General features: G+C 49.2%; 2 protein-coding genes across 2 annotated transcripts in view; one reads left to right on the top strand and one right to left on the bottom strand.

Moving 5' to 3' along the window:
* Positions 1-5, top strand: part of LOC126576741 (probable chitinase 2) — a 1,521-nt gene extending 1,516 nt beyond the window's left edge. The window contains exon 6 of the mRNA XM_050238046.1: positions 1-5. This exon is cut by the window's left edge and continues 463 nt beyond it. Within this exon, the coding sequence (XP_050094003.1) occupies positions 1-5 (5 nt within the window).
* A 9,708-nt stretch (positions 6-9,713) lies between these two features.
* On the bottom strand, positions 9,714-11,315 carry LOC126576740 (trypsin II-P29-like). Its single transcript, XM_050238045.1, has 2 exons — positions 11,053-11,315; positions 9,714-10,581 (listed from the first exon to the last, which is right to left on the bottom strand). Exons 1-2 carry the CDS (start codon positions 11,313-11,315, stop codon positions 9,714-9,716), a joined length of 1,131 nt encoding a protein of 376 aa, XP_050094002.1.
* Positions 11,316-15,000: the final 3,685 nt, after the last annotated feature.

The raw sequence follows: 15,000 nt of genomic DNA, 5'->3' as shown, positions 1-15,000 counted from the left end.
AGTAGGTTTACCCGTCGCCGGGCTATTGGCTTTTCGCCTCTATTGCCTATCACAGAGTAGGCAAATATTGTTTTGAGCAAACATATTCGATAATCTTGCTTCCTTCATTTTTTGTTGAGAAAAAAAACGGACCTCCGGAGATTGATTAAACATCAGCGCGCGGACAGTTGCCGAGATCAATATTTGCTTCTCGTAATCAGTTCAAACCAACTGAAATTGGATCGAATAGGTAAGGAAGGTAGCGAAGCCAAGCGACAAGCGACATTGAAGATGGTCGTTGCTCATCTTTGCTTCTTTCTCTTTTTGTGACCTGTTTTAAGCTGAAGGGGGGGGGGAGGCTGTTCTCGATAGGAGGCAGCTCAAGAACTGATTGCCAGTCTGCTCATTTGCATACGGTGGAGTTGTTTGACTTGATTCGCCTGCTAGACGCAGTAGAAAGGGCGAACGCGACTTTTTAAATTAGAAAACCGGTTCAGCAGCGTCATTCGAAGGGAAGAAGAACATCAGGCTGCCGTCTGTGCAAGACCACTCTCAGCTCCTCTCACCGGAGACATCCTCGGGATTTTGCTTTCGTTACGGGAATCCGCTTGTTCCGGTGATTTCGTTTTCTGTGAAATTCGCAAAAAAAATGGTCGCAAAAATAAATCCAACAGTGGCAACAGTGTTGGTGTTCTTTCGAATTTATCCTTGACCGTTTTAAACATCCTACTTCCTTATACTTTTTTTGTAGTCCACGGAGCGAACGGCTCCACCGGTAGACTGCATTGCGGGCTGTTTTTTTTTCGTCTTCTCGTGCTGCACCGTGGAACCGCGGGCACGGGCGTTACTCTCAATTTCGTTCGCTGATCTTGCACAGATTCACGAGCAAAAAACGGTCACATGAGCGGTCGAAATTCGGTGATCGATCGGAGATTATGTAAACCAGTCCTCCCAGCGGAGTGTGGGAGGGCAGCTGGGGAGCGCTTAGCAGAAAGCCGGTTTTCTGAATCCCACTCCACCCTCCAGCACCCGGGCTGCAAACAGAACTCTATAAAACCGAACTGATCCGTACCATCACCACACAGTAGTGCTGGATCGCAACGCCTGCCAGGTGCATCTCGTCGCCGTATATTCGTTGTTCGTACTTCGCGCTCACAACAGCAGTAGCAGATCCATCAGCATCGAAGATGGCACAGCATCGCTCAGTCGCTCTCCGGTTGGCCATCGTTTTGATCGCTGTAGTTGCAATCGCGGCAAGCAGTGACACCGACACCAAAGTTGCCTTCAAGCGTGATAAGGTGCGATCTCTGAGGGCGACGCAAACCCCACCGGCGGCAGCCGCAGCTCCAAGGCAGCAGCAGCAGCAGCAGAAGCAGCAACAACAACAACAGGAGCCTCAGTACGAACAGCAGGTCCTGGTTGTCACGGGTAACCCAACGGGCGAGAAGCTGAACGAGGAAATCCGCAAAGCGCTTCGATCGTTGCTCGGAAAGGAACAGAGCGATCAGGTGCAGATCCGTGAGCTCAAGAGTGAGGCCGAGCTACGGCGGATAGCTCCTGGGGCACGACCGATCGGTGTGCAGCTGGTACAGTGAAGACGCAGGAAGGCGCCATTCAGATCTCTCTCTCTCTCTCGCCTCTCAGTTCGCCCTGGTATTCATGCGGCATTATCCTAATTAGTTAAGCATCCGCGTCCGTGTGTCTCGGAGTGTCGGACTAACTCAAATAAAATCCTGCTTGCCGGGCGTTTTTCATGACCGCCGTGTAGATGAATAAAAAGTGAGCGAGATGCCAAGTGGTGTCTCGTTTCAATTTGATTTCGTTGCTTCCTCATTGCAGTTCCCGGTCCCCGGGCATCGCCGGGAGTAATTTGCTCGTTAAAACACGTAACGTCTCGTCATTGCTACCACTGGAAAGGGGAAAGGGATGGCTGCGCACCAAAGAAAGATGGTTGAGAATGCTATCAAATTCTCTCCCAATTAATGTGCCTTCCTGTCTGGCATATTCTTGTTTTGTAGCTTGCGCCGAGGATGATAAGACGCGCTGGCTTCCGACGATGGTGGAAGGGGGAAGTGGGTGCAAAGTTTTGTGTGTTTTGTGCCGAAAACTTGAGTCTGGCTTGCAGAATGAATTGGTCCGAGAGTTAAAAGGTTGAAGGGTGCCAGTCGACTTAATGCTGGAACATCATCATTCATTTTGCGTCCGTGGCGCGGTATGTCGGCGTTGGATCTACCATTTCTGGATCACAAACCGGCACTGAAAGCCAACAGAAAGCCAACAGAATGATGGGATGGGATTCGAGAAGTATTATAAAGTTAACTCTTTCAGTTTCATTTTTAAATTGGAATTTAAAATATGGTTCGCTTTAAAGAACGCCGAACTTTGGAGGCAAAAAATGCGGATATCTATGAGGATTGAATTAAAACACATGAGAGAAACTAATCTCGAAGTGACCACATCCAGCCCACGCGCTCACTAGTAGAACACTAAGTAAATAAACTGTGGACGACGTTCAGAACAGGTCATCAAAATTTGCTCAACTGAAACCATCGTCAAGCGAAGAAGTCATCCCCGAATGACCGTCCCCGGAAGCAGACTAGGGACTTTGGGATCCAGCTTGGCAAAAGTTGAAATTGTTAGCTTTTGATCGGTTTTCGACGAACTTTGAGGGTGTGCTCTTCGTTGTATGGAAGAACTAGAACCGCAACACTCTAGTAACTAGATTGAGACATCAGGAAGCTACCTGGATTGGTTGACTAGTACGATGGCCTTGCTTTGGCCATTCTTTACAAAGCACGAGTCAGGGAGGTGCGAATTGAATCCCTTCAACCGTATGGTACAACCTTACAAACAATCGGCATGCAACGAAGCATTGTGCAATTGGAAAACAGGACTTTGATTGTTTGCCTCACAAGAGCAGACACAGACCGGCTTCGCTCACTCTACGGCAATAGGAAGAAGGCAAACTTTGGACTGAAAAGTTTTATTTATTTCCCATCCCAGCCATCCACAGGGCTTCCTGTTGCGGACAGGAAGACAGGAAGTCATTTGCCCTCCTCTCGCCGGCCTAACAGCACATACATGGCTACATACAGCCATCAACCTAGCTCGTCGGCTCTTGTTCCTTCTTGGCAAAATGGTACAGATCCTCTCTTCGCCTGCCGAGTAGCCACAGTGCCACGTGTACGCCAATGAAAGTTTATGGAAACGCGTTTCGTGTTGGGAACAATTGAACGAACGGGGGAAAAAAATTGAAAGAAAAGTGTTTATTTCTCGACTCCATCGTCCATCGTTTCGCGCCATGCAAAGCAGACCAGCTGGCTCCAGGCAGCTGCTAACAGGCTCTTGGTGTTGGGGCACAGTAGTCATTGCCTACACGAACGCCAGGGTGGTTTGCAAAACATTTACATTTCCACCAAGAGTGAGGGAGGTTCGAAATCGTGATCAAGAATTTATCTGAATTACAACGCGAAAACGCGCTCATTCGGTGTCCCACATTCGGTCACGTTTCTTGTGAGACGTGAAAGGCGAGGCGCGTGATAAGCACGCTACCAGGAAGTGAAAACCCTGTCTGCAACTGGACCAACTCGTCGAAAGACCGCTGATGCTGTCCCCGCCCGTCGACCAAATAGAGGGGAACGAAATGATGCAGAAAATATATGGCCATATGTGTGGTACCTTCTCTTCCTTCTGCGCGTTGCCTTTTTCTGCTCCATTTTGAGGGCTCATTCCACTGAGAATGGCGTGCAGTTGGTTGGAAGATATGGCATTATCAGTAAGCGCTCCGCTGTACTCTCCGGCTCCGATTTGCAATGCGAACACTTGGGTGTTTAAAGGAGGAGGAGGAGGCAGGGAAGCGTGGCGTTCCTTCCACGATGATGCATCCCTTGGTGTGTCCCCGCAGGAATAGAGTTATAAATTTGACGAATCTTATCCCTGGGCCCTCCACCACGCTCGCGATCTGATGCTGCACTGTGGAAGCCGTGGAAAGGAGTTTCCATTATTTTTGGTTTGAGAACGGAAGTTGAAATATTGTTTCGATGTGGGAAACGCTACACTTGCTATGCTGCCAGTAACGCAGCGCACGAGGCCAATCCGTGGGGAGATGAGTAATGATAAACATACTTTTGGGCATGATCATGAAGCTGCTGCTTCCTTGCAGCTGCCATGGAGCATCCATTTCATGTTGCTAAGGTAATGGGGGAGTGGGTTGCTCTGTTTTTTGCAAGCATGTTTCATCATTGTCTACTGTAAAAGGAAAGTTGTTTGAAAATAATGAGAAAAAACTTTTAATTTTTTAGAGAAACTGCGTTTTCATTTGCAAAACCATAAAAATTTGAGTAACTGTAACATTTGTTGGTGAGAAATTGTTCAACGATAAACGCGATAGGGTGGCCATCAGCAAGGTCATCTATGCGATCGCAGCAAGCCGTGCTCCCCTGCAGCGTAATCGGTCAAATTTGCTGTGAAACGGCAGCTAACGTTGCGTGAAATTGATTCACCTATTTTCTCTCATCCGTTGGCGTAACCGTTGGACACTGTTGGCCGATGGGGAATCACTCGAAGGATGGTCAAGGAGCAACAACTCCCTCACCTTACTCCAACCAGGGTTGATGGGCTGTTATTTTGTTGCATTTTTCTCTGATTGCTTTCGAATAATTTGCATACTCTATCAAGCAAGCAACACAATCAAGCAAGAGATTGGCATAATGAAAATTACTTAACAAATCTAGCGCTGCTGCCTTCGTTTTGAGGCGCCTCCATTTGTGTGTTGCTCGTCCGCCATCTGTTGGATTCTAGCGCAAACTGTTACTATCTTACTCAAGGATTCGCTTATCCTTTCGTAGTACATTCGAGAGAAATCAAAAAGGAGAGAAGAGATGCTTTTCTTAAATTTGAGCGAAATATGCTCAACTGAATATTTACGCTCCTAAATGGTAAAGCAAAAGAGAGCGTACTCACTGGAAGCATTCTCCAGGATGGCAATGAACCCCCCCGGTAAACACAACAAAGTCACTCACCATTGAACCGCAGAGAACGCACATTTCACAGCGAGCTTGCACCCTATCCATCCTGGCGCAGTTCTGCTCCATCGCAAACAAACTTATGAGCTTCCGGATGCCCGTGGGGCCCGTTTTACACGCGGACAAATATTGGGTTGTTGATTTAAACAACGATTTCCGTAGCCGTATAGAACGAGGGCAAATATTACTTTTTTGACGCTTTTGTTCCACCGTGATGATGGTTTTCTTTTGAGATTTTAATCAACATTGAAAGTAAAGCTAGGAGTCGCAATTCGTATCGTTTCGTGGGACTTTTTGGTGATCCGCGAATCAAGACTCTTTCAAGAAAGCGAGAGATTCGGGTTTCAGCAGCTGTGATGGACGTAGACAAAAGCCATTTTTATAAAGCATAGAAGCGCACTCAAGATCAACTCGACGATACGCAGAATTGGTTGGGACGTGTTTTTGTTTAGCGAACGATTCACGTTTGACCAACTCACATGGCATCAATCAACGGCAGTAGCAGCAGCACCAGCACCAAGTAAATAAGCGTAACTGCCCCAAATGAACGTATCGTGGGCGTTCACGGTTGCCGAAAACACGAAAGTCCACTCGTCTGGTCGAGGATCTGAAGTTAAACGAAATCCGCGCGATGATTGCGTATTGTTCCATCCCAGCTCCAGCGGCGGGGAATCGGAGGATCGTCCGGCGAGTGTGACGACACTAGACGCAAACCAACAAACCATGGAAAGTGGTATGCCGTGTTGCATTCGCCATGTGGTTCTCCAAGGAGTTTCACGGAACATACGAGCACCAGGCAGCGGTGCTGTGCGATGACAGGAGGGCCAACGACACAACGGCCACAAGACGACGTGATCTTTAACTGTACGCGGTTCTGGTGTGGCCGCCGTCGTCGTCGTCGTCGTCGTCCTGTGCTCTCCACCGTCTCCACCACACCCTCAGACACAGACTGCTACACAGGGCAATGTTTTTGTTTGTGGTATTCCTCAACCACTTCCTCCAGACGAGCTTTCTCGAGGTTTTTGACGTCGACATTCACAGGAAAGGAAAGCAGTGCCGTGAAACGACGAAAGAAAAATCGCTGGCAAATTGTTTCTCTTCATTCTTGTGGAACTCCCTTTTACTTCTTTCTGGGATTTTCTTTCTTCCTCTTTTGTGTGTCTATACGTACCGGACGAAGGGCTGGTCATGCTCCTGTGGTTGGGTGGGTGGGTGGGTGAGTCGTTGTGGTGATGCTCGATACTTGGAATTAGTTATGGGGCCCCGGTATTTGTTTGGTTGATTTCCGTGATGGTGGTGCGCGTTGCCGGTGGTCTTGATACTCTGCTCCCCTGCTGCAACACTCCTGTGCCTACAGGCATTTTCCATTATGCCATTTTCCTTGCCGTAGCTTTGTCGCATGCGGCGAAAGTTTGCTTCTTCGAATTGACATTGGCATACATGGAGCAGGAGCTGTACAAGGCTACACTGTTGGATACGACGGTCCCCTTGATGTGGAGGACAATTTGTGGCCTCATTACTCTTGCCGGGGGTTGGTGCATTCCCATGCGAATACCGAGATTGCCGCTGACGACGTGAAAGTAAGTAAATAAATCATATTGGTGCTGTTACCATTCCTCGGAATATACTGGAAAACTATGTATCTTTACAACATTAATGCACTAAGTAAGCAGTTCTACTTTTCGTTACATTCCAAAATGTGTACCATCTGGTTCAGTTAATTCTTCGACTTCATTTGCGATTTACTGTACGGACAACCTTGAACTACAAAACCAACATAATGAATTCTACCAACCCCCAGGTCATCGCGAGAATGCGAAAACCCTTAGCAGATAAACCGAACCTACTGCTAGGAGCAAAGGAGGATCGAGATTTCCAGTGATGCAAAAGAATTCAATTTGTAACTTTGCCCGTTTTCCTTTCACCTTTCATCTCCCGGGGCTCCCTACTTCTTATCAATATTCCAGCCATCCCAGTTTCTTAACGCGCCCTCTCCTCCATGTTCTGCCCATTCTGGCGAGCGAAATCAGCAGTCGCAGCCAGGACATTCCAACGAGTAATTTCTTACGTTTTGTTTTTCATAGCCCGACGGACCGGCACACGGCGAAAGGTAATAAAATGTCGGTTGCCAAAAGAGCCCGTGGAATCGCTAGGACACCGAGCGAGAACCGGATGGTTGGGACGGTCCCTTTGCTACATTCAGCAGGCCACGGAGCCCTTTGATAATGGAACCTTTTCTTTTTGCTGCCCCACCGAGAAGGTACCATTAAATATCGGAACTCAAACAGCGGAAGTGTGATTTGTTTGCTAAATTGAATTCCCTTGCTCCGTTTGCTGTTTGCGTTTTTGCTGCGTATCATGCGCTTCTTCTGGTCTGGTCCGTCGAATCGACTTTTTGTCTGTTGGCCTTTTTATTTTTTGTCGCAAGTTTCACACCCCCAAAATGGCGTGTAAATGGACAATTTCCCAGCGTTGGGTCAGCGACAGCGAACTAACACGCGAAACAGGTGCTATTCTCGAGGTCAGGCTTCATTTTCCCTGTTTTGGACCGTTCTCTGCTTACTCACAGCACCTGTTGTCTACCGTGAAGGCTGAAACAGATTGAAAGCTTTCCTCAGAATGTGCCATGATTTGCTCCGAACCAACGAAGGTAATTTGTTGGTTCTCCGTTTAGACACGGATGGCATAAGCAGACAATAACCCGGGGCAACAACACAAAAACTCAAAAAGTGGGTGCCCATCATAACTTCCTAAATTGAGTTCAAATTGACCTGCGCCTCGTCGCACAGGATACGCCATCTATCACACCGGAGCATGCCATTCCGATGGCACTCTGTCTTTTTTTGCTCGAAATCCATCAAAGAATGCACGCCCGGTTACGTTACCCGGGGAGACAACGCTCGTGCTTTGGTTGGATCCTGAATCCATCCAAAGGCTTCACTTTGTTTCCGTCGATGTGCAATCCGTCCGTGGAAGCAAGGAGCTCGTCGCACAAATGAAGACAAAAATCTCACAAATTCCGTAATCAAAAAAGGGGGATGAATGGATACGCTCGCTTCCCAAGCTCCTCTCCGTGATGTGTGTTGTCCTGGAGGATACGCTTTGAGTAAGCGTGGGCCTTGTATGATTCCTTTCAAGTGTACCTTATACCACCAGAAGCAGCAGCAGCATATCCTTCAACCGACTGAAGACTGCCAGACGGGTCCGTCAAACCCCATGCCCCGATACACCGGAGGCACCGGACGAATTCTAATACCCCACCGGGGGGGTATGGGTTGTGGATTTTCCGGAATTTTCCTCTTCAGTCCTTCAACCGAACCCAATGAACTTGACTTTACCTTTAAAACACAGACAGAAGTGAAGTAAATGGTGTGCTTTAAGTTTCCTGTCCATTCGCCGGATATGGCCAGAGTGAAGGAAAGCGAAACTTTAAGCCCTCGAGTAACCCTCTCTGGCTAGCTGAAGCTGATCTCATCACAAACGAGGGAGTATTTTTAGTGTAAATTATTCACCCACCAGCAGTCATTCTGAGAGCCGTTTCGGATGGTCGAGTCCGGTTCTGGTGGGAGGCGAGCCAGTACTCTAATATGCTTGAAGGTTTAGAGAGCCCGAAAGATGTGCAGTGTGCAACCGCATAGTTAACCACCGAACGACCAGAACCAGGACCACGTCGCTCCCTCTTGGGGACCTGAATTTACAATCCAGTGGGGACGGAATTTCTTTCGCTCTCCCGGATTCCCGGAGGGCACAAATCGTTACCCATCATCATCACCATCATCAGTAGCAGCAGCAGTCGGTTGGAGCGTCATTCACGTGGTTCGAGGATGCTGTTGCCCCAACGTTACTGCGAAAGTGGCTCGCTGGTATGGCCGTGAGGGACCGCTGGTGGTCGGCGCATAAAATATGCATGATCAAAACGCAATCCGCCACCGCGCCAGCCATGTGGGTGTGAGTCACTGTGAAGTGGTTTGTCTGGAATCTGGTGCTCCATTCAGCTGCCAGGGAACGGGATGGGTTCGGTTGGTACCGTATTGCCAGACAAGCTTTCGTTTCAATCACCCCGCAGGAGGCTGGAATATGTGGCCACTTCTTCGGCAAGCCGCTGTTACAGCCAACAGCCAACAGTGCATTTGCTTGTTGCCCGTCTAATCTGGCCCCATTGTGAAGTGTCTACACGCCGCACAATCCTCGCTTTTGATTGCCTCAAACAATAGCCAAGCAGTTGTGTCGGCAAACAAGTCCACTACTACCAGTGGCGACATTGTGTGTTAGGTGACTGTTCCAACAATATGCCATGTGGTAGCGCTCCTCTGTGCCGATGGTTCTTCAGCAAGCCTTCAGCGAGCGGTGCTTGTCTTCCCGAAAGCCCGAAACTAATTAAATCGAATTGCCTCAACTTGGCAAATGTGGTGGAAGCGTTGGCGTTGGCGAACTGCAACTCGCTTCAGTTGTTGCGAATGTAATTATTAACATTCTATGCCGGCCGGATGGCCCGGACGGTCAACTTCTCGTCATTGTGTGGTTGGCCTGACAGTTGGCTGCACCAAAGTGCTCCTCCGCTGGCGGTAATGGTCTTGCAGGAGCAACCTTCGTACGTTGTCTATTTGTGTGTTGGAAAAGGTTTGTAAATATTTCGCCGATCGCCGAATCGATAACACAATCTCCGGTGAACGCTTTATTGTAACAATTTGACCAGTTGAGACAGTTGCATCACAGTGGCCGGTGCCAGTGTAGAAGTGTAGCAATCACGAGAACGCTGGCTATCCCACGAGCATTCCACCGAGACACCGGCCCGCTGCCCTTGTACCAAGTGTGCGGATCCGATTCGATCGATAGCTGAAGCCATTCTCGATACTGAAACACGTCGGTGTATATCCCAGGGTACCCCGGAAGGCCACATTTCCACCCGAAGCTCACGATACCGGCGACCGTCGGAGTATCGCCACAGACCAGCGGGCCACCGGAATCACCTTGGCAGGAATCGACGCGCCCTTCGTACCTTCCGGCACAAAGTGTGCCACCGGGGACGTGCAGCATGATGCTAATGGACTGGTTGCAACGCTCGAAATTCAGTACGGCGACTTCCGCCTTTTGTAGCCAGTTCGGAAAGTACAGACGGCCGGAGTGGTCTTCGAGGGCCTTACCCCAACCGTACAGCATACAACGGGTTCCTTCTTGAGGAGTGCTCGTTGGAAGTGCGATCGGTTGCACGCTGCCAATCGTATCGGGGCCCTTCAGCTCAAAGGGTTTATCGAGAGCTATCAAGCCGATATCGGCGAACAGTGTTGGTCGGTCCCATTCGGGCGGGACCAGGTAGCTGAGGACGGTGCGGGATTGCATGCGCGCGGACCGATCGTAGCGGTTTAGTACACCGGCCACAACGGCCAGGTTCGGTGGTTCCACGATAAGGCAATGAGCTGCGGTCAGTACCAGGTGAGCGTTAATCAGGGAGCCACCGCAATACAATCCCGTTCCGAAACCGTGCTCCCGCTCGTGCACCATATTGCGGAGCGAAACAATGAATGGAGCATCACCTTCCTCCGCCGACCATCCACCGACGATTTGTGCGTTTTTCGATCTGTTCGTGCATCGATGGAAGTTGAACTCTGAGAAGAGAGAAATGGAGGAAATAAACACTTTCTAGCGCAGATGGATCAGAGGACGTTCTATACCCGTTAAAATATCACAAGAAGGAAGTGAATCTTTCGTGTGCAACTCGGTCACAGCGCATCCCGAACCATTGTCCTGGTACGCCATGTTGTCGAGGGACGAGTTTTTCTTATTTAAGTCAACTGTTCGGAGAACCGTGTTCAAGTTGCTGCTGTTCTGTGGGTCAGAACGAGTATTTTTGAGGTCCCAATTAGGAATATTTTCTTGAAGACCACCGTGGGCACTAAAGGACGACTTCAACCACACAATTCTTTTGTTGTTGGCATATTCACGGGACGCTAATTGAGCGTGAGCTGATTGTAGTGACTCTGGCGCCACAATGGAAGCTGATTCCGTTTGGCAGCTACATTTCTCCGAAGTTGCCATCCAATTTACCAACCCAGTTCCTGGCGGTTTCAGTTTTCCATTCCGCTGCTGTTGGTGCTGCTGTTTGCGGGGAGTTGGAATTGATCGTAGCAACCGTGGCGGTTGAGCGTTGAGGCCAAAGTTATGGTTGTAGTAGCCCTTATCGTCAAGCAGCTTCACCTTCACCACCGCCACTACCGTACCGTCACCATGGTGCGTTACCGGAGGGGTCACGTTGTCCGATTGGTTTCGGTTTACGTCGACACAATGGAATCCTTCCGTATCCTTGATTCGCATGTACACCAGGAGGAGCTCGGTGCTCGGTGACCGGCGTTCCGTTGATTGATGGCGTTGGTAGCATTGGCACTTGGTACAATATTGTTGGCAGCTACTTAATTGGAGGCGACTCATAAATTGGTTACGGGTTGCCGGTGGTACTCGAGTACCAGCGACTACGTCCACCTTGCCGGTCCACTCGAGCGAATGCTTTCGATGCAGTGCAGCGACCATGGCGCTCTGGTTCGCTGGCAGCAAAAACAGCAGCAGCCCAAAGATGATGCCAACGATGATGATAGCGTACCACCGCCCAACCATGTTTCTAGCGCTCGATTCGATTGAGTTTTCCGAGTGCTCTGCCGTCTTGCCAGCTTCCACACGCCACACTGTTGTTCCCTTTGTCTACTGCGTCGTAGCCACAGCCAGCTATGGTAACAGGTTACTCTGCTCTGTTGCGGTCAAGCAATAGCAAGCGCACGACCGACCGACCGAACGAGCACCGTAGCTTAGCTCCATCCAAGAAGCTTTGCCGACGGTGTGCCCGAAACATCAATATCGGATTCGCAAGAGGCTAGAGAACCGCTGGTAGTGGTTTATGTCCGACCGTTGTTGAGATGCAATTTAATCCCTTATCTTTTCTTTGTTCTCACCTTTCGTCGTCCCGTCTTCGCAACCTGTTGCGCCGATCCGGGATGCGGTGCCGAAGTCGAACTTTTCCCACTGATTGAAGGTGAAGAATATTTCATTTTGACAATCGACCGACTGGATTGCCTGTGGTTCACCACGAGTATCGTATTTGGCTCTTGGTTGCTAGGTTATGATGGATTTGTTATCGGAAAGAAAAATCCTGAAAGAACTCTGGATAAAGCGCAGTGGCCTGAGTGGAAAGTGATCTTTCTCTCTCTCTCCCCATGCACGTCCCAGATGGATGCTATGTTATTCAACATGACCATTCGATACGATCGTTCGTTGCTCATGCATCGAAGCAACCGCTTTTTGGTTGTCGATTGATATTCGTTAGAAATGGCTCGGACTATCAAATAGGATCCCCCCCCCCCCCCACTACCTATTTCCCGGTGTCTGGAATGTCGGGTGTGGTAGCCGCACCCACTCCTATGCACACTAAACGAACTCCACTTGGAAGCTTAATATTTATTGCATTTCCATTCAAATGAAAACTCACATGAAATATGTAGCCAGCATTCCTGCTTCACACACATAGCCATCTACGTGGCACACATTTTGACTCTGTTCGCGGCTTCAAACGAAGTGTTCGAAGGTGTGCATCGTTCGCTGAATGTTAACAGCCAACACCACCAGACACCCGATAGGACGACAATCTGCTCGGCAGCTTCTGATTTATGCTTGCTCCTCTCGATCGGTGTCGCGTCGTGGCGTTGTGTTTGCATCGTGGCTGAATGGCGTATTTGTAGCACTTTCAAATTGTCCAAACATTGAACCATTTTTATTGCGATTTGCGCTGGCTGACAGCGGTATGTGCGCATTGCAACTTTCATCTCCTGTCTGCTGCTCTCACCAGCCACCGGAATTGGATACCAGACTCCATTGAATCAACCAGTCAACCAAACCTCTACACCAACGACATCGTCGTACATCATCCATCTGCTCGCGTCAGGCCTGACGTCAGTCGGATCCTTTCAGTGGTTCCCACCGATGGGTTTTACATATTTTATTAGGTTTTCATTACGATTTCAGCGAAAAACGAAGCAATTTAATGTCAAACCCCGATGGCGGATGGCGTACCGGCCACAAGCTGCCATTGTGTTCCCGTATCGGAAGACACGTTTTACCGTATGTGTGTACGCCTGCGTGCCTGTGTCTGTTTAGACAGCGCTTATCTTTTACTCCTTTTTGGCAGTGTCCTTCTCGGTGTCAAAAGGACGCACAAGATGCTCCGGAATTGATTTTCGGTCGCTACCCTCGGGCTATGGGTTAGCATTAAACATGGATGGTTGGCAGCAGCCGAACATGATGGTGAAAATATGCGCCAAGTGGCCCCGCCACTGCTCCGTACGCGTCGACAAAAATCAATTCACATCATCTGGGATATTCTTTCGGTTCTTTTTTTTTTTTTTTTTGTTACTTTACCACCAGCCAGTGGACACAGTGCTGGCAGCGATACGATGCTGATATGCTGGGATTTTCTGTTTTTTTTCTGTTGTTGCTGGGGGGGGGGGGGGGGGTTAGAGTAATTTATTCAGAACCATTTCATGACTCCGTTATTCAGGCGCAGATCATAAACAGTACAGCAAGAAAGCGCCCCAGGGGTGATCCAGACCGCATTGCAATCAATGCACGTACCGCGTACGGCTTATGTGTACTGCATTTCTCGCTGGAAGTGGAAAGCGGAAGGAACCGGGGCGGGGTCACTCTACGCAAGACTCTGTTTTATGTAAATGAGTTTTTTTTCCCCCGTTCCCTTTCCTTTCATTATTTCATCTCGAGAGGGGCCTTCCCAAACTCTCCGAAGTGAAACGAAATTGAATTCCATTTTTAGTCCAACTTTTCCCATTCTCTGGTCACCGCAGCATCCGGATCAGCACAGTTTCTGTGCGCCTCCGGCAGTAAGCTGTTCTCGATACAATCGCCACCCCGGGAACCGTTGACGTTGTGGACACAAGTGGTACAATATAGCCAGCACCCTCCTGCTGCTGCTGCTGAAGAGCTGAAACGCGACAGCTGACCTTCTCTCCGTTATGACGTTCGGTTGTGGAGCTTTGCGATTTGCTGAGATGATGAAACGGTTCCTGCCTTCCTTGCCAACGTCCCTGTCCCGGGGTTCTTCGTGGTTGGCACTCGATCGATAGTTCTCGCCGGCGTGCGTCTTTCTTATCCCGGGAGCAGCATCAGCCGGGTTTTTCGGGTGCGATGGTTGTGCTTGAAGAAAATCCGGGAACCTATCGGCCACTGGTCCATTTGAGTGATTAAACTCGAGAGGATGGAAGCCCGTAGCCCTTTTCTCCTCCCGGGATAGTTGGCCAATCGGAATTGGAATGGCGTTCTGGACGGCTACGTGACAGTGCGAAAGAAGCTACTTGGGAGCTCGGCTTGGCGCTGATTGAAAACCACAAAATGGTGACGCCATTTGTGGAGGGGGGATCGAAATCGCATGATGATGTGCTGAGGAGGAGAGCCCGTAAAGAAAGATTTATTAGTCAATCGAATCATGCTCCCGGTGTGCTCAGCTGTGTGCACTTATCCGAAACCCGAAGATTGACCCAAAACCCCCCCCCCCCCCCCCCCCGCTATTCACACATTTCATCCCTCCTTCCCCTTGGGCCGTCGGTTGGGTAATTACCCAGATAAAAGCGGAAGCTTTTATGAACTTCTTTGATTGATGTGCAGCCGGTTCGAAGGAGACATCCTTTGAAAATGCCTCACTGTGGGTGGGTGATGACGGTTTCTTCGGTTTTGCTAGGTTCTTTTTAGCCAATGAAACTCAACCCTAGGCATTGCGAAGTTGTTGGGCAACCCATGCACGTCATTCAGAGCATACTGTCGTCCCTGTCGGTGGAGAATATTCCATATCATTTAAATTATGAATAATGATTTTGCCACAAAACTGGAACGGGTAAAATTTGGTTGCTTTTTTATACATTTGCTGCTAAACGATTTACATACTCTTATTATTCAAGCGAGAGCACTCCAGCCAGTACATGATCTTTCAATTTATGAGCCAACCGGC

Source organism: Anopheles aquasalis, chromosome 3 (genome assembly GCF_943734665.1).
Source record: "Anopheles aquasalis chromosome 3, idAnoAquaMG_Q_19, whole genome shotgun sequence".
Lineage (NCBI taxonomy): Eukaryota > Metazoa > Arthropoda > Insecta > Diptera > Culicidae > Anopheles > Anopheles aquasalis.
This window is presented reverse-complemented; position numbering and strand designations above follow the sequence as displayed.